We start from the raw sequence: 21,590 nt of genomic DNA, 5'->3' as shown, positions 1-21,590 counted from the left end.
TTTATTTCCCAACTTCCCAACTGTGACAAATATTTTTAAAAAGACAAAAATCAAAAAGAAAGAATTAGGGTGGGGCCAATAGCTTTATCACAGCACTGTATGGCTGTAAGATTCCTTTGTTACAGCTTGTTACAGCTTCCTTTGTTAAGAATTAAGTTAAACGCAAAAAATAAATAAATTAAATAAATAACAATAGCTTGTAGCTATCTTTTTAGCTAGCTTTACTGTATAAGAGTTCTCTAGCTTTTATTTTGAAATGTATGTCTGTCTTTCTCGGTGTCGACTGTAGGCACGTGACAAATGTGACGCCATGGTAAAACTGACGTCTGCCTGGGTGTGCGCGATGGCGTAATTTCCGGGAAGTAAAAGTCTAGCAACACGGAAGCGTAGGAAAGAAAACAAATAACCGTTTAAATTTGTTTCGAGCAGAAGTCTTAGCTGACGCCTCTTCGCGCCGTGTTCGCCGTCTGGACCCCCGTCTCCACCGCACACGGTGAGATTTAACCGCCGGCCTCACGCTGTGGTGGGGTTACCTGTTGGTTTTTGTTGCCCTGCCAGAGGGGGAGAACAACCGAGCTAAACAAGGCTGGATTTAGACTTCAGGCCTTTGGTCACATAACTGACTGCTGAGTAACCGTCCAGTAAACAGGGGCTCGTGACAGCCTGAGACGGTCTTAGTTTATATGTGTAGAAAATGTCGCTGTAAATTTGTTTAGAGTGGGGGTTTTATTTGTACGGAAGGCAGAGAAGTTCAAATACAAACCCCCCTCCTCGTATTCTCACATCCACCAAATGACCAAATGTCAGGCATTTATTTATCAATTTATTGACACAGTAATGATGAAAAGCGATTTTAATAATTAATAATGTGTTTGTAAGCCAATGGAGTGAGCTCAGGTTTGAGTTAGGATTATGATGTCTGATATTTCAGGCTTAAAATAACCATTAATGTCCACAGTTATCGGTGTAAGTTTTAGTATTTTTAATTTTAATTATTTATATATTTACTTGGGGGTGGGGTGGGGGGGACTGGTGATCAGAATACACACCACAATATAAACACAGGAGTTTTTGAAGGGAGCTGATTCATAGTCATGTGGTCATCTCAGGTCTCAGGAAATGTGGAACAAAGCCTCACCAGGCTCACCTAGACTAAAACTGCAGACTCCATTGTCCATATTTTCATGTAATTTCAGTCTGCGTTTATCAAAATTTCAGTTACTTTTATTTTTCTCCATTCTAATTTTAAATTTTTATTAATCTTTTGTTTTTGTTACCTGTTTTTGTTATCTTGACCCACATGGATTTATTTTAACTCCATGTGTGACAGAGAAGCTCATCAGAGAAGAAGGGAAATCCTTGACATTTTTTGTTTTGTGGAAGACTGTTACCTGTTGACCAACTGATTGATTAATCGAATAATGAACCAGATAAAAACGATTTAAAGGCACTGGCGTATTCGATAACCTATAGATAGATAGATAGATAGATAGATAGATAGATAGATAGATAGATAGATAGATTAATCTCACTTTATAACTGAAGGTAGAGGGTACTTTCAATGGTTCCTGTTGTTTCTTACTCAATCACCACATCATATGGCTACTGATCCCAGAGGACTGCAGGAATATAAAAAAGGAGCCATAACTGATATTTGTTTGATCAAATTTGATCCTCTGCTTATATCCACATCCAGATGGATTTCCTGTTTGGAAGGAGGAAGACTCCGGAGGAGATGCTGAGGCAGAATCAGCGGGCACTCAACCGAGCCATGCGAGAACTGGACCGGGAGCGAATGAAGCTGGAGCAGCAGGAGAAGAAGATTATCGCTGACATCAAGAAAATGGCCAAACAGGGGCAAATGGTGAGGCCGTGGGGCTTGTGAGCAGAGTTTCGTTTGTACCGGAAGAATGTTCACAGTGATTTTATCGTTTCGGTCTTTGCAGGACGCCGTCAAGATCATGGCCAAAGATTTAGTGCGCACTAGGCGCTACGTTAAGAAGTTCATCATGATGAAAGCCAACATTCAGGCGGTCAGCCTGAAGATACAGACACTGAAGTCCAACAACAGTATGGCGCAGGCGATGAAAGGCGTCACCAAAGCCATGGCCACCATGAACAGACAGGTCCGATAACCAGCAAACATTCTGTGATCCAGCTTTTAAAAAATAGTAATGCACCGTGCTCAACGTGCTGACAGACTCTCATTTATTCATCCCATCCCCACAGCTGAAACTGCCTCAGATCCAAAAGATCATGATGGAGTTTGAGCGACAGAGTGAAATCATGGACATGAAGGAAGAGATGATGAACGACGCCATCGACGACGCCATGGGAGACGAGGATGATGAGGAGGAGAGGTGAGGGATTCTCAGAGCATCGGAACATGACCAGACCAAAGTACTGAGCTGTTCAGTCTCTTAATCTTGGATCTCAGGTGTTTTCAGTCTCAATGCTACAGGTGTATAAATCAATCACCCAGGCCTGTGATTTATTTTTTACAAATATTTGTGAAACAAAGAGCTCAATGATTTCCAGCGTGGTACTGTAATAGGATGCCAGCATGGCACCAAGTCATGTGTTTAGGAACCAGAGAAACTCAACTAAAAAATGAAGCTACAGAGCGGGTCTAGAAGTTGCCAACGTTCTGCTGAGTTCATAACTGTAGAGCTCCAAACTTCCTCTAGCATTAACATCAGCACATAAACTGTGGACGTGGAGCTTCCTGACAATGGATTTCCAAGGCCAGGAAGCTCCTGTAGTTGTGATCTTTCTTAAATTTTTAAAACATTAAAAACAAAACTAATAAAATATGAGAAAGGTGTAATATTGGACAACTATCGTTTGGAATAAACAGTTTAAAAGAAGGGTGCTGGTATATCAACAGCAGTATAGTACAGCATTTAAATCAAAGTATAAGATAAATTATGTGGAAGTAGAACCTTTGCATCTTTTAATTTCATCATATTTCCCATCATCTTTCGCAGCTGTGTAAAAATGAAGCTACAATAAGCAATTTAGCTGCTAATTTACATCCGTAGTGCCCGCCCCGACAGGTAGCATGAAACGAAGCTGACAGATATACAACAGAACACACTTACGGACAAAAGACAAATATGAGCTAAAAGTGATCACAGATCTGGTGTGTTTGAGATCTAGAACACTCTTTTATTCTATTACTTTTTTTTTTTTTTTTTTTTTTTTATTGACAGTAGTGAGATACCCTCTCTGGTGGCCCTGCTGTCCTTTGATTTGATTAGATGATTTATTAAACAGTCTTCTTTAAAATCATTTAAAGAAGAAGTTTATCTGGCACCCAATATCAATACGACTGGCAGACTTCTGATTTACTCTCCATGTCTGTGCTTCCTACACAGCGACGCCATTGTGTCCCAAGTGCTGGATGAGCTGGGTCTGAACCTGTCCGATGAACTGTCAAGTAAGAAAAAAAAAAAACCCTTTTACGTTTTTTTCTTTGACTCTCTGGATATTTTCTTTTAACGCCCCGTGTTTATTTCAGGCTTGCCGAGCACTGGCGGAAGCCTGTCGGTGGCAGGAGGGAAGAAGGCGGAGCCTCAGGCGACCCTGGCCGACGCAGACGCAGACCTGGAGGAGCGTCTGAATAACCTTCGGAGAGATTGAGCGCTGTGGCGAAGCCTTTAATACAAACATACTCGAATCTCTGTGTCTAGATTCTATTGGAAGTAGAGCCAGCGGTACGCTGGTTTGTTGCAGCAGAACTGGGGTGTATGACAAAGGTGTATGGCTTTCTGTTTGAGGTGTTTTCTCATTATGTGTAATATGTATTTTATCCAAAAAAAAAAAAGCAAAAGGGTCATTATCCTTCATAGGTTTGGCAAATTGTTGCCTCATTTACGACTTTGCCAAATGACACAAGCTGACTTTATGTCACAGTCTGTAAATACTAACTCCTCCAGGCATGACGTTTTCACAAATTAAATTAACACTAATTATAAAACTGTTGAAGGAAATCCAAACGAAAGCTGGTAATATCACAAAAAATGACATTTTATATGGGTGACGTGAAGTTTTTCTTTTTTTTTTTTGTACATGAGGCTGTTTTGGTGTTTGTATCACCATAATCATAATAATAATAATACACTTGTAGCCTTTTTTGTTTAATAGATGGAATCTGCGGTTTGTCAGGGTTTACCTGAAGATGCTGTGCAGGAAGTTGAAATATCGGCATCTTTTGCAGCTGCATTCACAGATTTTACAGATTATATTTGGAAAGAAAGGTGAGGTCAGCTGACTTGGCACTCTTAAGATTTATTTCACCAAAATGTTAATAAAGAGTCAGTGGTGTTTATTTTTGACAAACTGTCCTGTTTTTTTTTTTCCTCTATTCAATAAACATTTTTTCCAGATTTAAATAACTGGCTGTGTGATCAGTGTTATTTTTAGCAGATTCTACCTGAACATCTCAGACAAAATTCCAGGGGAAAGATAAACTTCTTAATGTGAATTAAATCACAGCTGTTATTCGTTTATTTCAATTATTCAGTTTTCTGAAAAACTGCTTGAGATAGGTTTTCAATATCTGCTACTAAGGTTCTATGAACATGTGTAGTTAGTTTAGAGAACTGAGAAGAAGTCTGAAGTCTTGAGTCACGCATCATTTCTTTATATTTTCCTCAGCCATAAAAGGCTGATGGGGTATGTGCGTCACCCCACTGGGACACATTAATTTGTGAAGGCGATAACTCGAGAAGGAAGTCACTTAGGATTTTCAAATTGATACCACAGGTGCATCTACTACAAATCTTGGACAAGTTCGAATCTCACTGAGCTTGATGGCAAGGACAGAAAAGGCTTTCTGAAAATTACGTGAATGTGATAACTTGAGAACAAGGCAATGTAGGATTTTGAAACTGATACTATAAGTGTGTCTGCTGTGACATTGAGAGGCAGCACTGGTGGTTGCCAGTATTTTTTAAGGTGTTCTTCAGCACCAGTTCTCCAGGCCTTTCTCGATGTCTTTTAAAGTTTTTCTTTGGACATTGGCTGCTTTTTCACTCATTTCCCATCCAGTCCTTGTACCTGATCAATTGCAGAGGAATGTTTCTTCCTATGTTCACCCACTTAACACTGACCTATGAACCATGCAAGCATAAAAAAAGTCTCCTGATTCAGTGTTTACACAAAACACACAACAAAGAACCGGTTTTAAGTTGTATATTTAGGTACTTTGTTACTAGCAGTCATAAGATCAAAGACTTTGGTCCCATTTCTTTAGCTGAATCTACAAAGTACCAGAAACAACAGTTTGAGTGATATAAAATTTTATACCAACAAGGTGATTCCCAAAGAGCTACCAGCTGAAAACCTGGCATATCTGGGCATGGTGTGCAGCGTGTCTGTAAGAACAATGAGGAAAGTGGACAAGCGGTGCACAAAAGATGAAGTGGAAGGCCTAAAAATATCTGGCAGATAAAGGGAAAAGTCCACCTGATGCCAGACCTGAGAAATGACTCTGACCCTTCAGTTGATCCATCTACTCCAAGGGAGAAAAGGCAGATTACACAAGAACTGGGCTCAAAATCAGCAGGTCGTCTTACAGAGCGATTTTAAATATCTGAAGTTTTAGTCCAGACTGAGGTACAACTGTGAGTCTACAGTCATCTCTGAAACATGGTGGAGGCTCTGTGGTGGTTTGGGGATGAATTTCAGACAGTGGCGTTATAGATCTTGTGAAAATTGATGGAATTAAAAAAAGTACGGTCATTTTTTGATCCATGCAATATCATCTAGAACAGCTTCATTTGTAAGCATGACAATCATCCCAAACACACTGCTGGTGCAGTAAAAGGACCAGCCAGGGGTGGGATGATCATGAGAACGAACAGCCCAAAACTACATGGGAGGAGCTTGTTAATGACCTGTTAACACCTGGAAATTTTCAGTTATACTTCCTCTCTACTCCAGTCATCAGGATCACAGGCACAGATAAAGGAGATGAGGCTGAAGTTGTACACAGTTAAATCTAAACAGTTTTTGTGCTATGTATGGAAAAAATAGCTTTATGTATTTTTCATAAACAACCTCCTAGTGTACATTTGTACCCACTTCATCCCTATCAAATAACCACATCCACATATGATAGACATATTCATTTTATTCCAAAAAAAGTTTTACTTTCAAAACTGTCAATTTGTCAACTTACAATCATAGAACGATATTGATGTACTCAACACTTCCAACATTAAATAATAAAAAAATAACAGCAATGTTTTATGTACATTTGTTTCTGAAAGCTATGTACAGAAAAACAACAGGAAAAAACAAAAAACAAAAACTGACTTTGTATTTCCAGAATGTGCCGCATATGCAGGTGCACACTGAGCAGCTGAAAAAAATTGAAGCTGCAGAAAGCTGTTGCATCAAATGTAGAAGAGGCTGAGAGAACACAGCGAAGAGGAAAACCTGCAGAAACCAAACACTGCGACTGTGACTGAGATGAACTCGCAGAGGGAGAGATTAACTGGCAGCGTGTTAAAGAGCGCGCACAGACTACAGCTAGAAAGCTTCACTTTCTAAAACGGCTCCCGTGAACGTCAGGAGTCTGATGCGTACACCTAAATCGTATATTTACTGGACACAAGCTTTTTTTTTTTTTTTTATTGGAAACAAAAGAGAAAAATCAAGATCAAAAATCAAACTTTGTTATTATCAGATCGGCCGAACTGAGCGGCCAAAGGTCATGCTTTCAAGACAGTATTTTTGCAGCCCAATGAGCAGAGATTATTCTCCATTTTGGGGCAAAGCCATGCTAATACCTTTTTATTTTTTATCATTTGGAAACAGCTAAAGAGAGTCCATGCATCTCACATAAAAAAAAGGAACTAACAGAAACAAAACCAAAAAAAACAAAAAAAACAAAACAACAACAACAAAAAAAGGGGACAGGTTACTGAATTCGACGCCAAGTTTACCACCCGAATAATTTCCTGTACCTTTGTTCTCAAACCCAATCATCTGATTGTTTACATTTTTCACCTTACATTGGATTGGCTCGATTATTTTATATATATATATGCATATATATGAAATCATGCTGGCTCAAAACTCCCAATAATCACACCTAACATCGATAAAATCTTAATGCAGTCGTGTGCAATCGATATAGGCAACACACAGCACAACATTGATGCGGGGAGAACAGGCGCGGTGACACGACCCAAGCGAAAAGGATGCAGCTGCATTGCTCGCGAAGCTCTATTTTCAGTCAAAGTGGCTTTAAATCGTTCCCTCTACACGTATGCACAAAGATTAGAGCTCCTCAGCTTGTCCCTTAATACTACCGACCCCATATAACACGACAGAAACACCACATCTGTTTGATTAAGTCTACGGGTCTTTTTTACGTCTGTGGTGCAGATCCACCAAAAAAGTATCAGGACATGCATGTAACTCTTGGTAAATGTGTAATTATGAACAGCTGCTGACTTGAGGGCTGTAATCTTCTGGCATGGAGGGCTCAGCCTCTCTTTTAAGAGACCGAAAACATCAAGGACACCCTGCCCTGCAGATATCGTCCATCCTTTACCAAAACTCAGGAGAGCAAAAGCAACAGTGACAGTTAAACAAAGCGACTAGTGATGCGACTCCCTGCCACACCAGCAAATTTTTTTGTTTTGTTTTTTTTAATCTGGGTGTGGAGCATCATCATAATCATCTTCTTCTCCCACCACTGCTGCTGTTTTTTAAGGGCTTCACTTCCTGCAGGTCCGGTGAGGCGTGTGTTTCTTGGGAACCTCAATGCGGCACCGGCTGCGGTCATCCAGCCAAGGCAGCTCAAAGTTCCTGGAGAGAAAACAACGGACAGTCGACCCTCAGTTCAAGAGTAAAGACGAGTGAAAATAACTGGAATGCTCCTGCTGCTTTTTCTCATTTTATATCATATATATGCTACACACACAGAGTTACAATGACAGATGCTGATATTAAAAACAGCTTCAGGTTCTTATAAAAGCATCGGCGTATACCAAAACTTCAAACCTTTTGTTTACGAAGGCCAGACAATATAGTGGTAAAACTACAATATTTATTAGAGACTAAATGTTGAAAAGATGAGATATGTGAGTGAATTGCACATAAAACAGATGCTTAATGGCCTTATCAACATACCATCACTGAATAATAATATTAAACCCTCTGGTGTCTGTTCATTTTTCACTGGAGTGGGGTGAGTGGTGTCCTTTAGCAGCTTTATTAAAATATAATTTATTTATTTAAAGTTTGTTTGTTTTGTTTATAATAATTATTTAACTCCTGGCTCAAAGGGAGCTTGTTTCAAACTGATGGGCTGCACCAAAGCACCGTATAAGATAAGGATATGTAACTGTTAATCATCAAAGCTACTGTGATAGTCCAAGGACAAAAAAAAATATGGACTGCATTAGGTTCCATTTAAATCATTTTATCCCAGCTTTAAATGAATACAGGCCTGCAATAAATTACAGAAGAAATACAGCAGGGGAAGAGGTGGACTGTGAAAATGGCCTTCACTTCATTTGATGTTTTGTCTTAAATGAAACTCAGACTACACAAAGATTTTAGCTATGATGTTTGTTCAGTTAGAGGCAAATTTCTGTTACCATGTGAGCCAAACAGGCAGGTTGAACAGCAGGTGAGTGGGGCTGCTGTGCTCACTCAACCATATTAAGGATATATGGCCCTACTGACACAGAAGCAAAGTAGTGCCTGAGCTTTAACCTCACAGAGAGCACTTGTACATATGCTGAGCTTATTATTGGAAGCTTTGGCCATATATAAAGATAATCCACCAATATTATTAACAATTTGTATATTAATAAAGGAAAAGCCCAAAACAAAAAACTTTTAACTTACTGTTGTGAGAGTTTAGGCAGAGGCCGACCAAATGCAACCACAGGCAAGAAGGGAGTGATCACTATACTTTCAACTGGAAGAGAATTAAGAATTAAAATTAAGAATGAAAATCTCCTGGTTTGATTTAAGAATTACACTGCTCTAATACTGAAGATGTACCATCTTCGGTGTCGGGATAGAAGGACGACAACTCCGGCTCGGTCTCCTGGACAACTTTCTTCCTGTTCATGCGCTGCTGCAGACGCTGGAACATGCGCTGCTCTCTGATTCGCTGGATATCCCATCTAGAAACACGCAGGATTCGTTTACATGACAGGAAAAGTAAAGAGTGAGAGACAGGTGGTAGTGGGGCTGCTCAATTATGGCAAAAAATAAATAAATACATAAAAAAAAAAAAAAATCACTATTTTGGTATGCAGATTGACATTATTTAATTTGATTTATATAAGCATTAAAAGCTCAACATCGCTGATAATATCACACCTTCAGCTTTCATTCATTAAAATGGGGTGGGGGATACTTTGGCATTCTTCAACAATGAGAGCAGAACAGACCTTGATGTTTATTCATACTCTGGTCTTTAATATTTAAATCCAGGGCTCAGTTTAGACCAAGTCTCCGAAAATGCTCATCAAAACTATTTAATAATCAAAATTTAGATAAAATTTATCCAATACAGGTTGTTGCAGTTTACTCCAGCACCCATACCGCTCAACACTCAAGAAATGCATTTGTTAAAATGTTAAACCAAGTTTAAGTCAGCGACCGGTACCTTTTCCTCCTCTTCTCATCCAACTCGAGCTTTGAGTGACGTTTCAAAAACACGCCGTCGTCTAGCGGCTTGAGGGGAAACAGAAGTGAATTGTGAGTTAAAAATTCATTTGGATCTGATGTGAGTTCATTTTAGGAGGTACAAGTTTCTTTTCAGATGCGTCTCTCACCTCAGGGGGATTAAAGGAGGAGTCTTCATTCAGCGGCTCTATTATATTTTCCCTCCAAGATGGGACTAGGAGGTGAACAGAAGCAGGGAGAAGAGTTTATTCATAGATATTTTGTTCAGGACACTTTGAAGGATAAAGTGATTGAAGGTGGGATATAGGTTAGGCTTACAAACAATCAGCATATCATGTACTACATGAGGAGTCCACTCACTGGCCACCTCTTCCTCCTTTTTCGGGGAAGTCTCACGCAGGGGGGACAGAGGAGGTTGGTTCCAGCAACACAGATACATCTCTGTCGTTGACATGAAGGGGAGATCCTCCATCTGGCAGCTCAGTTCAGCCTCCTCTTTGCAAAGGAGCAAACCGTCCCTTTCTGCCCTCACGGGAACAGTCTTCTCTGGGGTTTCCTTGCTGCGTAGCTCTCTCTGATTAGGAGAGCCAGGCTCAATTTCGGGCTTCTGCGGGCTCAACTTGGCACTTTTACCTCGAGATTTTTGCACTTTTGTATCACCAAAGCAAGATTTCCTAAAAATGAAAGACATAAAATGGAAATTGGCCTTTGGAAATGCAAGTGGTCTACATACAGTGCAGGCAACAAGTCTGCGGCATCTTATCTAACAGTATCAATTCCCCATTATTTCTGGATATTTAGGAAATAAATAATGGCAGTTTCCCTTTGGAGGACGGTTAAAATCTTTATGGTCTTTCGTATGCAGAAAAATGTCACCTCATTTTCCTTTAATAACGTGGACAAAGTCTGAATAGACCAAATTATACAGAACATTTTTTCACTTTATTATGTGGAACAGGAACAAACACTTGTGCTGCCTCTGCTGGCGTTTATTGTACCTTTTATGACCTTTGCCACCCCGACTGAAGATGAGTGGCGTGGCTGGGTCAGGCTGTGGACTCTCGAGCTCCAGATCCCACATGTCCTCTTTGTCAGGGGTCCATGGCTCCAAGGGCTGGAAAAGGCGCTTATCACGGGGTGGGTCCTTCCTTGTGAGCTGAAGGCGGCGCTCCATTCGCTCAATACGTGCAAGCAGCTGCAAAAGAAGGAAGACATGAGTGTGGAAAAAAGCAACATTTCTGGGATAAAGAAGGAAAAAGTGACAGAAAACACATTAAGACGGGCCAAGACTTTAACGTACCGTCTCTTTGTCTGCTTTGAGCTCATCTATCTCCTTGTCCTTGGACTGGAGCTGTTGTTGCTGTTGTTCAATGAGGTCCAGCTGGAGGAGGAGAATCTGACGGAGGCAGTTGGCCTGTGTGTGAGGGTTGGCAGGGGTCTTCCTGATGTTCCTCCACTTACCCTCAGATGAGAGTTCGATGGATGCGGTGCCAAGCACTCCAGGTACAACCCCTTTCGCACTTTCATCAGCACCGGCATCCTTTGAGTTATTGTTCACAGCCATCTGAGGGTTTTCCATATTGTCAACAGAGAGGGGTTTACCTTTCACCGGGGTTCCCTCACCCCCCATTGGTCTGACAGGGGACAGTACCCCCACAGGTTTAGTGTCTCCTTGAACTACCTCTGCAACAGTGGCAGCGAGGGCAACCTTGCTTGTCATGTAATTCTGGTCTAAGTCCTTTGATTTGATTGGGATCTCGCCCCTCTGCACGTCTTGAACATCTATAACAAAGTCGCAGGACTCCCTCTTGAGGCTCACGGGGCTAACGGTGACGACCCCGGCATCAGCGTGCTGCCTGAATCGCGTGTTTGGATACAGCGTGGACCTCAGAGTCATGGCGAACACAACGACGACTTTTCATCCTGAGATTCAACCAGCAGCAACTTCACATGTGAACTCGAAGCTACTGTCCTGCAAAAACAAAGGACAAATTCATCCGTCTGGCTCCTCCTGTGTGTTTATTTCATAGAGTACACAGTCTTTGCGCTTGGGGTAAAAAACATACACGGGCTTGTAACGGTTGGACAAATCAAAGAGGACTACACGGTTAAACTGTATGATTTGGGGGCACATTTTACAAAAAAAATGCTCGCCGGGTTTGAAAACTGAAGCTAAGCTATACTAGCACAGCAGTGCAAACACAGACACGCTGATTTGGTAACAAACTCGGGCGTTTGATGGGAATTTGACCCATTAATAATGCACCTGGGTCGACATTTCAGTGTGGAGGCTTCAAACAAGGACTCGGGAGTGGCTGTGTAGGACACTGGCATCAGCCATCTCCTCCATTTTGGTTCTCGCGGAATCACGAAAAAACAATAACAGCTAGCTAGGTGGCTAACGCTAACCGGTTAGTTAAACGGACAAACCGCGCGCCCGCAGAGGGCCGGCTGTAACGTACGCATTGTGATATTCATAATTCACACGTACCTGCTTTTTACCAACACGCTTTTATACGTTTTCAGCTTACATCGACTATTATTCAAGTCCACCTGCAACTGTCTTCACGTTCCCTCCTCAAGACTTGTTTTAAAGCGCTGACTACTGCGCATGCGTAATTTGTTGGATGGCCATTTCTTATGTTTTGGAGGTTTCCATCGGAAGGGCACCAGTAGGGGGCGCGAGAAAGCACAACGACGCTTTATACATGCATTAAACCAACATTAGATAATGAAATGGCGACATTTCGAGACCATTGTTAAACATTTTTCAAGTAAGTCGTTATAGACGCCGAGTATGTATTATTTGGAAGTGCATTTAGTCAAAGAGTAACTACTCCCTTTAGAGCTGCCTGAAAAGTCCCCCTGGATATTTAAAAAATGCAACCGAGTGAAGCAACCGGAAACAACGACTGAAGGGGCGTGTTCTAGTGTTACGTTGTTGTCACGTAAGAGGTCAACGTGTTACCTCCGTGGTTGGACGTCAATTTTTCAACTTTGAGCTGATAGAAACACTATGGACTTACATGAGAACTGTCTTTTGTTAAAAACTATAAATAAATAATTCATTTTAAATGTAAATTACAAAATAAATATAGATTACAGTTGAACACCATTTTAACCATTGTTTCTAACAGACAAAGGCTATTACTTCGAGGTTCAAATATGTAAAATACATAAGAAATTCCTGTCAGCAGATAGGCTGCTTTTTGCAAACGGACATCATACAGAGCAAAGAGTAGAAAAAATGTCTAAAACAGAGCTTTCAGAGTACTCTGAAGCCGGAGTTTTTGACCCACATGATTACCTACACAATTCAGCTTTTACACCACTCTGCATGAGTTATTATTAATCTCTGGCTCTCTTCCACAGCATTTCTTTGTCCTGTCTTCCTCCTCTCACCCCTAACTGGTCGCACTAGTTGGCTGCCCCTTTCCTGAGCCTTGTTCTGCTGGAGGTTTCTTCCTGTTAAAGAGGAGTTTTTCCTTCCCACTGCTGCCAAAGCGCTTGCTCACAGGAAATTGTCTGATTTTTGTGTTTTTTTTTTCTGTTTTCTCTGTATTATTGTAGCATCTGTACCTTACAATATAAAGTGCCTCGAGGCAACTGTTCTTGTGATTTGGCATTATAGAAACAAAATTTAAATGAAACTGAATTAACTATCTTAATATTTGAAAGCATCCACCCTATATATGATAGTAATGGGTCTTCTTTAAGCTATAATTTCAGTGTCACTGTGTGAGGGTTGCAATAGCTGAGGCTAAGGTGTTTTGTGAGAGGAGCAGTAGGTGTCATTACTTTGGAGAAAGTGTCATAGAGCAGAGGTTTCTCATTTTACGATAAGCATCAGTCAAACATCTTCACCGTATTTTCAACATGCTTTAATTTTCACATTGCCACTTTTTCATTAGTTTAATGGCCCACGCATTTTCCCATTTAAAGTTTATTACGTCCCTCTTTATCAGTAGTCACCTGTGTGTGTATGTGTTTCATTAATGACTTAATGTGTTGGAACTAAACTGTTTTTGTAGCTTTGGCTCATATTATCTCAGTGAAAACTATATAAAAGCCCATTTTCTGAAAGCAACACATCGTAGTAAGCAGTCTACAAATTTCTCTGGAAATTTTCCCCCTCTGCCTGCTTTAAAGACGTTTTATTCAAAGGTGAGAAAATATACTTGAATGGATTTCATGTAACTGCTCACACACTTGGTTTGAGCTGCAGAATATGCTCACCTTTCCTCCAGGTTGCTTAAAGTTGTTGAACTAAGTGTGGACCTTTCTCCAACAATCTCTGTTTTTGCTTTCAGGTCATCATGAAGGCTTTGTTGTTCAAACTTCTGATCATCTGCCTGCTGGTAGCCCTGCATGCAAAAACAGAAGAGATGGCGTAAGTCTCATTGTATGCTTTACATGCTTGTTTCCCCTGAATATACTGAGTGATAATTGGATTTAACGGCAATATTTATAAGACAAGGTGGCTCAAAATTCCAATGATTTTAAAACTTTTTTACTTGCATTTACTTTATATATTTAATTTTAGAGAATTTTATAACATTGAATGCTTATAAATTAAACTTTGGAGTGAACTGTAGACTGTGTACAGTCTACTGTTTTGCTGTATTTGAACCTCACTGTTCTATAGGACAGTGAGGTTCAGATACAGCAAAACTCATATTTAGCTTGACTTAAAATGTAAAAGTTGGGATTAATAAAAGCAAAAAAGATATGATTATAAAATTGTAAAAATATTCATATATGTTTGTGTTTGCAGAGGAAAATAAATGTAAAGGCTTATAGTGGGGGATTATTTATCACAATATAGTGCATGGCAGGTCACAGCTGTGAAGACAAATCTTAAATGTTAGAAAATATTCTGAAAAAAAACATCTTAAATTGGAATTTATACTTTTAATTGACTTGTGGGTTAAACATTTTAATGAATACAGTCTGAACGTAACAGTATGGGGTAGAAATGGGTTACTGTGGGGGGTACTTCAATCACAAAAGATTGGAAACCTTGCCTCAGTGCAGCAGGAAGTCCTTTTATCTGCATAATGAGCTTGAATTTAATATAATTATTTAAATGGCTTCCAAACTTTTCTCCGTGTGCTTAGCTGACTATTTTCCCCCCAGTATGTCAACACAATTTATAATAGCGTGACTCCTTAAATACATAATAATAAGTACTTTATACCACATTTTATTATATCTTTGATAATTCAGTTAAAATCTGTTCAGATTTATTTATATAGTGCGAAATCACACGAACAGTTTCCTCAAGGTGCTTTGAATTGTAAGGTAAAAACCTCACAATAATACAAGAAAAATGGAGAAAACCTAACAATCATATGACAAGGAAGCTATCAGGGTCCATATTCTGCTGCTATAATACAGTACACTGTAATAATGTGGCTGATGTGGACAAGTTAAATGGCTAATTGGTTAAAACTACAATTTTTATGATTAGTTGAGCTGCTTATTAATCAAATCTACAAAAAGGAAAATCCTCTGCTTCTTGGATGTGAGGATTTGACTCTTGGTCAGATAGAATTACACGTCTGGAAATCTTTTCATCATTTTCTTTAATTTTAGCAATCAAAAGGTTGAACAAATAACCCAAAAAATATAACAATAACAAAAGTCACCTTGAGAGGCCAAATAGTGTGAGACAAAGATCCTGCAATATTAGAGAAAAAGCAGGCGATCCCCTGTGAGCAGAGCTTGGTGACAGCGGGGAAGAAGAATGTGTATCCCAAACTGGGGAAATTCACTTGTTTGAGCAGCAGAAGGATCAGGAAGTGAATTGCAGATATATTAGAAAAATAAATATGTTTCTACTAAGCACAAATGGTTGTATGTATGTATGTATATATATATATATATATATATATATATATATATATATATATATATATATATATATATATATATATATATATATATATATATATATATATATATATATATATATATATATATATATATAGGGAAGAGCTCTGTTTGGATTATAAGTAGAGGTGGGCAGATCGATCCAAATATCGATCATACCAGTGCTAGTACTGGTATTGGACTGATACTAGCACGAGAGGATCGACACTGTCGCGTCTATTTTATTTATAGCCTACAGCACAGTTAAACAACAGAAGTTGACCCAAAGGGATTTAGAGACAGGCAGATTTACAGGTCTCTAAAAACAAAAACAGCTTCAAAGTACATGACAAGCTGAAAGGTGTTACTGGTATCAGCAACACTGACTATGTATTTACTCGCTATCGGTTCGATACCAAAATTTCCAGTATCACAAAGCACTAATAATAAGATACTATTAAGTCTTTAAGATATGACAGGATCTGACCACTATTGAGTGTGAGGAGAGGGAATAAGAGGGTCAAAGAAATAATCTGATTTTTATATTTGTGTCTTTGTTGCCTCTCAGTGAAGACGAGCAGAACCCGAGGAAGAGGTACGCTGAGTCTACCATCGCCAGCGAATTCAGCAAAATCATGGATTCAATGGTGCAGAAAAACTTTATCAAGTTCTTGCTCAGCCAAAGGCAGAAGGAAACCAAGTGAGTCAGTGAATGAAGCACCAGATTAAAAGCAGAACAAAAGAACAGATTTATTTGATTGAAAGGTATTTTCTGTTCTCTCAGGTCTGCTGATGCTGGGAAGGATTTAGAGGAACATCAGTACAACGACTTGCTGAAGCTCAGCCTGCAGGAGAAGCAGGGGAGAAACATTTAGGTGTGCTTAAACTTATTCACGTGCAGAGGCACTACCTGTATTCTTTTCAAATGATGATGTGGCACAGACAATTTGAATATCTGGTTAGAAATAAGCATAATTCTATAATAAACATAACAAGGCTCAATGTCCCAGAGCCTCGTGTCTTCATGAGGACACAGGGCTCTGGGACATTTGAAGCAGCGTTTTCTCTCTATTTTGTGATAGACCAATGAATTAATTAAAAATAAAATCCAAAATCAATTTACTTTGCTGTGTTTAATATAAATAATCTGTCACACTGTTCTCAGGTTGTGAGGATCCAGAAGGATGCAGTGGCACTGTGGAGACCTCATCTCAACTCTTCTTCATCTTTAACTCTGTGATGGACAATCTGTAGGTCTACTAGTGTAAAACTGTGAATATTTGTCCCGTGCAAAAGCTCTATTTGTGTAATGCAGTCTTCACATAAATGAATAAAATTATTATCTAAAAATCACTGAATCACTGAATTGTACTTCTCAGAGTCTTTGAACCTGAAATGCTGGAGATACTATAACTATAACCATAACTATAACACCTATATAACAACTATAACTGTTTCAACTCCGTTTCAAAATAATTGTAGTCCTAAATCAATCAACACACTACTAATATCACGCTGTAACTCTTTACACTGCAAAACCTGTCACCTAACACCTGCTGATTGTTTTTTTCCCCCACGTTATTCAATAAATTTTATTTTTTCTGTTTTATTAAATGTCATATATTTTATTTTCTATGTTCATTAAAACATCATTAAAAATAAATATGTGTGTGTGAACTTGAAATAAAGCTGGTAATCTGTACGGTGTATTCTTTCTACATATCATTATATTGTATTGCTTTTAGAGTTTTACTTATTTAGGCTCCTTATTTTTTTATTATTATTATTTTGTTATTTAATTAAGCTTATTTTTAATTTTGTGTTTTATGTTGTTCAGATATATGTCTATATAGCTGCTTCTTTAATTTTTCTAATGCTATTTTTAAGGTTTTGTCTGCTGTAACAGCCGGAAATTCTTAATTTATAAGAATTTCTAATAAATAAAGTTAATTCTTCAAACATATAATATAAAGGGATCTCATGATGCAAAAAAGCAATTATTATTTGCTGATGAGGATAATTTTGATAATATATTCATAATAACTTTAAACGGATTAACGGCAACAAGCTGCTATATCCTCCCCAACACCAGGGGGCAGTGTTCAGTACACTGTTCAGCTGTTTACTTCCTTGTAAACAAAATGGAAGCAGTTGCAATCATTTAGCGTGAAACATCCCAGAAAAAACCCAGAAAACTTCACTTTTCAGCCGTTAAAATCGACAGGAGTTACAGATCGGTGATGTAAGAGCTAAATTTGTTCTTTGAGGTGAAATCAGGAAGAATTTATGAGCGACAATGCGTTAAATTAGGATTCGTTTAGCTTAGGTTAAGATTTTTACCTTAAATTGTGCAGAGGAGTCATTTTTGTGCCATAACCTCGTAGTTTCGAGTTTTAACCTTCCTCTTACAGTTTGGGACAAACATCACCAAAATGCGGAGAGGTGTCGGCGCCGGGGCGATCGCCAAAAAGAAGCTGGCTGAGGTAACGCTGTAACTCAAAGCGGTGATTCAAGAGGAGTTATTGCCTCACATTAGCCATATGTGTATTATCTTTATTCCAGCTGGCAGGAGGTATTTAAAAGCCAACGTGAGCCGCAGATATTTTTTATTGCCGTGGTTTAATTTTAGCAGAATACATCTGCAAAAGCCATTTACTGCTGCTTCATCATTTAGTAATGATGATACCAGGAATTAGTTTGTAATATGCAGGTTAATGTGGGCAAAAGTATCATAAATATCTCTAAATAATGTCAGCCTTTATTTAAATGCACTTGGTAAGCAGTTAACCCGTATTTACACACATTAAAACCGCCTGCCAATGATGAGTGTAGAAACTGGAGCAACATTTTTCTTATCTCACTTGTACTTTTTTTGTTTGTTAAGGCCAAATACAAAGAAAGAGGAAATGTTCTGGCTGAGGATCAAATAGTGCAGGTGAGTTTCTGTGAGTTTTGTCTGCGAAGTGAAACCATTGTCCGTAAATTAAACCATGAATTGTGTGATTATTTGTTTTCACCCTTGTGTTAAATTTAGTATAATTATTTATCTTACTGGCTTACTGACACACTCCTTTAATGCAAATTGGTGGCCTCAAATAGCAATAAATGCACTTAATTTATTCTAGATTGTCGCCTTTTGCTTACTGATTAATCAAAACATATATAATAATAATACTAAATAGTTTTTATTCTTTCCATTGAAAAGTTTTGCTTTGTCTTTTTTAATTTAATATTTTTGTTTTGGAGTTTTTGTTTCATTAAAATCAGATGGTATTGTAATTGGTTCAGATTCTGTGACCTTGTGGTGAGCTATTTTTTAATGTTTCAAAAATAAAATATTTTGAATAGGAAATTTGCTATCAGTACCAATAAATTATGAAAATAAGTCCCAATTGAAGCCCCAGTTTTACAACTGAACATTTTTTCCCTTTTTTGCTAGATGTCCAAGCAGCTAGAAACTTTCAAGACCCACCTGGAAGAATTTGCCAGCAAACATAAACAAGAGATCCGCAAGAACCCACAGTTCAGGGTCCAGTTTCAGGAAATGTGTGCCACCATCGGTGTTGACCCGCTTGCATGTGAGAATGATTTGGGATATAATCAGCATATGTTTTGGCATATTAGTGGCATTAGAAATAAATAAATAAATAAATAAAGGGACTGGATGGGGATCCATTCAGAGAATATGGTCAGAACTTTAGAGATCAAAGTTGTAAATCTGAATGAAAAAAAAGTGAAGTTCACGATACAAAACTTGGAAAATTGTGTTCTTTTTCTACATAGACCCAAATTAATTCACTTTACAAGTTAAATTTGGAAAAAAAATCATGCTGTATGAGAGCAAAATTTTCAGGCTGTTTCAGGTCTGTTTTCTTCTGCTTATCCAAGTGACGTAACCTTTTCTGTGCTGTTTTTATTTTTTGTTTTCCACAGCTGGTAAAGGGTTTTGGTCTGAGATGCTCGGAGTTGGTGACTTCTACTATGAACTCGGTGTGCAGATCATTGAAGTGTGCCTTGCCCTGAAACATAGAAACGGAGGTTTGTATGCAGAGTAGCTGTGAATAGTCCCCCCAAAAAACGTTTTTCTCAGCCTCAGTAGAAAACATAAGGTCAAGGAAATATCTGAAAGAGAACTTTTAAGGACTGAGAGAATCAGACTGCACTTACACAAGACTCCTTAATTATGTTGGGCCTGCTTTCATAAAGGCTAGTTCAGTGTATCCTCTGCTAAATGCGGTAAATAAGAAACACAGAAGCACCTTTTCCCAGTATTTAGAGGATTCTTATTACAGCTGCAGATACTCCTGGGTCACTCAGTTAGGACCCTTCCTATTCAACAGTAACCTGCATCTTTATTTACCTGCAGCAGTCTGCTGGCATTAATATCTTAGACATCAGAGGTAACAGTGAATTGCAGAAAATCAAATCATGAACTGAATCCGGTAATTATAACCCAGCTCTGAAATCACTAAATAAAGTCCCAATGTGTGTGTTTTCTTTCAGGGCTGATTACTCTGGATGAGCTCCATCAGAGAGTACTGAAAGGACGCGGTAAATACGCTCAGGAGGTTAGCCAGTAAGTATAACCAACCGAACGTGTTGTATAGTATAGAAACATGTGCTACTGATCGACATAAAATGCCTTAAAGATGTTTATTTTTGGATTATTTAATGCCTGGACATCAACTTTAAATCACGTGGCTGAATATGTGCTTCCCAGGGATGACTTGGTCAGAGCCATAAAGAAACTGAAGGTGATGGGGAATGGGTTTGGGATGATTCCCGTTGGTGGTTCTTACTTGGTTCAGTCAGTCCCGGCTGAGCTCAACATGGACCACACTGTGGTTCTTCAGCTGGCCGAGGTAAGACGAAGCCAGAGTTCAGCATAAAGCAATCAGCAGCCTTGAAAAATAATCAAGTGCTTGTTTTTACACCATCCTAAGGACTTCTTGTACTTTATCCTCTATCCTGAGGCCTTTATTACATTTTGGTTGTGTAACTTTCATGCCATTACATAATTCTTTTGGACAAACTCTACTTTGTTGCATAGTCCCATTTTTTTATTTCCATGAAGGCAGTCCGCGAATGTGATGCAGTAAAATAAACTTCGAGCCTTTATTTTATTGCCACCATGTATTGAAGGATCACAGTAGGGAGAGGTAAAAGGACAATGTTGAGGATTTTGTGTCTGAGATAAGGGCTTTTATTCTGAAAGGTGAGATCCCAGCTGTTTCTGGTGCTCTAATGTCAGTCTTCTTTTTGTTTGCAGAAAAAGGGATACGTCACAGTGAGTGAGATCAAGGACAGTCTAAAATGGGAGAAGGAGCGAGCGTGTCACGTGCTGGTGAGTACACAGGTCACTTTAACTGTGTGAAAGCAGCCAGGATGGAGATTATATATCAAGGTCTGTGAGGAGCAGGGTACAGCCTGGCCATTGGCTGTTTCTTAATCATCCTTTAATCCTGCGCTACTTCAAACCGATCCGCTGTTTTCTTTTATTTGGGTTCTAAAATAACTGTTTCACTCTCCTTTGTCCTTTTCCCAGGATCACCTGCTGAAGGAAGGCCTGGCTTGGCTGGACTCTCAGGCAGCTGGAGAGGCACAGTACTGGCTGCCAGCGCTCTTCTCTGAGCTGACTTCCCGTGACGTCACACCGGAGGAGGCCAATCAGATGACACCTTAAGCTGTGGGAGGCCCCGGACCTGCAGCTTGAGGCTTGTTGGTAAACAAAATGTGCCCTGTGGGAGGAAGGTGGCTCATGTGACGGAGTTGGCTGAGGCTCTGGAGCTGGCGTGCAGCATGGACTCCCTCTGAGATCAGATTTTGGACATGTGGAGGGGAAACTTTCCAAAGAGTGCACTAATATTACCGCAGAGTCAGTGAAAGGGAGCTCCAGCCCACGGCAGAAGAATTCGGCTTATACTATCAAGGTTTTTGGGTGATTAGAAGAAAGTTCTTCCAAATGTATAAACGAGATAATTCTGTTTTGTTGCACATTTTTTATTATTCTGCAATAAAATGCACTTACATTTATTACTTGATATGACTTTTGACTC

General features: G+C 39.2%; 4 protein-coding genes across 5 annotated transcripts; 3 read left to right on the top strand and 1 right to left on the bottom strand.

Annotated features, from left to right (window-relative positions):
• Window positions 1–334: 334 nt before the first annotated feature.
• chmp2a (charged multivesicular body protein 2A) lies at window positions 335–4,397 on the top strand. Its single transcript, XM_080872735.1, has 6 exons — window positions 335–493; window positions 1,697–1,864; window positions 1,947–2,126; window positions 2,230–2,360; window positions 3,378–3,439; window positions 3,521–4,397. Exons 2-6 carry the CDS (start codon window positions 1,697–1,699, stop codon window positions 3,640–3,642), a joined length of 663 nt encoding a protein of 220 aa, XP_080728861.1. The 5' UTR covers window positions 335–493; the 3' UTR covers window positions 3,643–4,397.
• Window positions 4,398–6,116: 1,719 nt separating this feature from the next.
• msl1b (MSL complex subunit 1b) lies at window positions 6,117–12,528 on the bottom strand. Of its 2 annotated transcripts, none has more exons than XM_080872712.1 (9): window positions 12,155–12,528; window positions 10,964–11,635; window positions 10,662–10,858; window positions 9,982–10,337; window positions 9,813–9,877; window positions 9,644–9,711; window positions 9,031–9,155; window positions 8,872–8,944; window positions 6,117–7,824 (listed from the first exon to the last, which is right to left on the bottom strand). In XM_080872712.1, exons 2-9 carry the CDS (start codon window positions 11,558–11,560, stop codon window positions 7,734–7,736), a joined length of 1,572 nt encoding a protein of 523 aa, XP_080728838.1. In that variant the 5' UTR covers window positions 11,561–11,635; window positions 12,155–12,528; the 3' UTR covers window positions 6,117–7,733. The 2 variants fall into 2 exon arrangements, with proteins under 2 accessions (XP_080728838.1, XP_080728839.1); XM_080872713.1 differs by having other exon boundaries at window positions 10,024–10,337; window positions 12,155–12,527.
• Window positions 12,529–12,733: 205 nt separating this feature from the next.
• gip (gastric inhibitory polypeptide) lies at window positions 12,734–17,128 on the top strand. Its single transcript, XM_080872737.1, has 5 exons — window positions 12,734–13,827; window positions 13,974–14,053; window positions 16,103–16,234; window positions 16,319–16,409; window positions 16,700–17,128. The coding sequence occupies exons 2-4, from the start codon at window positions 13,980–13,982 to the stop codon at window positions 16,407–16,409; spliced, it is 297 nt and encodes a 98-aa protein (XP_080728863.1). The 5' UTR covers window positions 12,734–13,827; window positions 13,974–13,979; the 3' UTR covers window positions 16,700–17,128.
• Window positions 17,129–17,651: 523 nt separating this feature from the next.
• Window positions 17,652–21,567, top strand: snf8 (SNF8 subunit of ESCRT-II). Its single transcript, XM_080872730.1, has 9 exons — window positions 17,652–17,776; window positions 17,946–18,017; window positions 18,419–18,469; window positions 18,974–19,112; window positions 19,468–19,572; window positions 20,038–20,110; window positions 20,255–20,396; window positions 20,804–20,878; window positions 21,080–21,567. The coding sequence occupies exons 2-9, from the start codon at window positions 17,967–17,969 to the stop codon at window positions 21,215–21,217; spliced, it is 774 nt and encodes a 257-aa protein (XP_080728856.1). The 5' UTR covers window positions 17,652–17,776; window positions 17,946–17,966; the 3' UTR covers window positions 21,218–21,567.
• Window positions 21,568–21,590: the final 23 nt, after the last annotated feature.

The sequence above is a fragment of the Rhamphochromis sp. 'chilingali' genome, assembly GCF_963969265.1.
Source record: "Rhamphochromis sp. 'chilingali' genome assembly, chromosome: 22".
Lineage (NCBI taxonomy): Eukaryota > Metazoa > Chordata > Actinopteri > Cichliformes > Cichlidae > Rhamphochromis > Rhamphochromis sp. 'chilingali'.
Note: the sequence above shows the minus strand (reverse complement) of the source record. Positions and strands in the feature narration are given on the sequence as shown.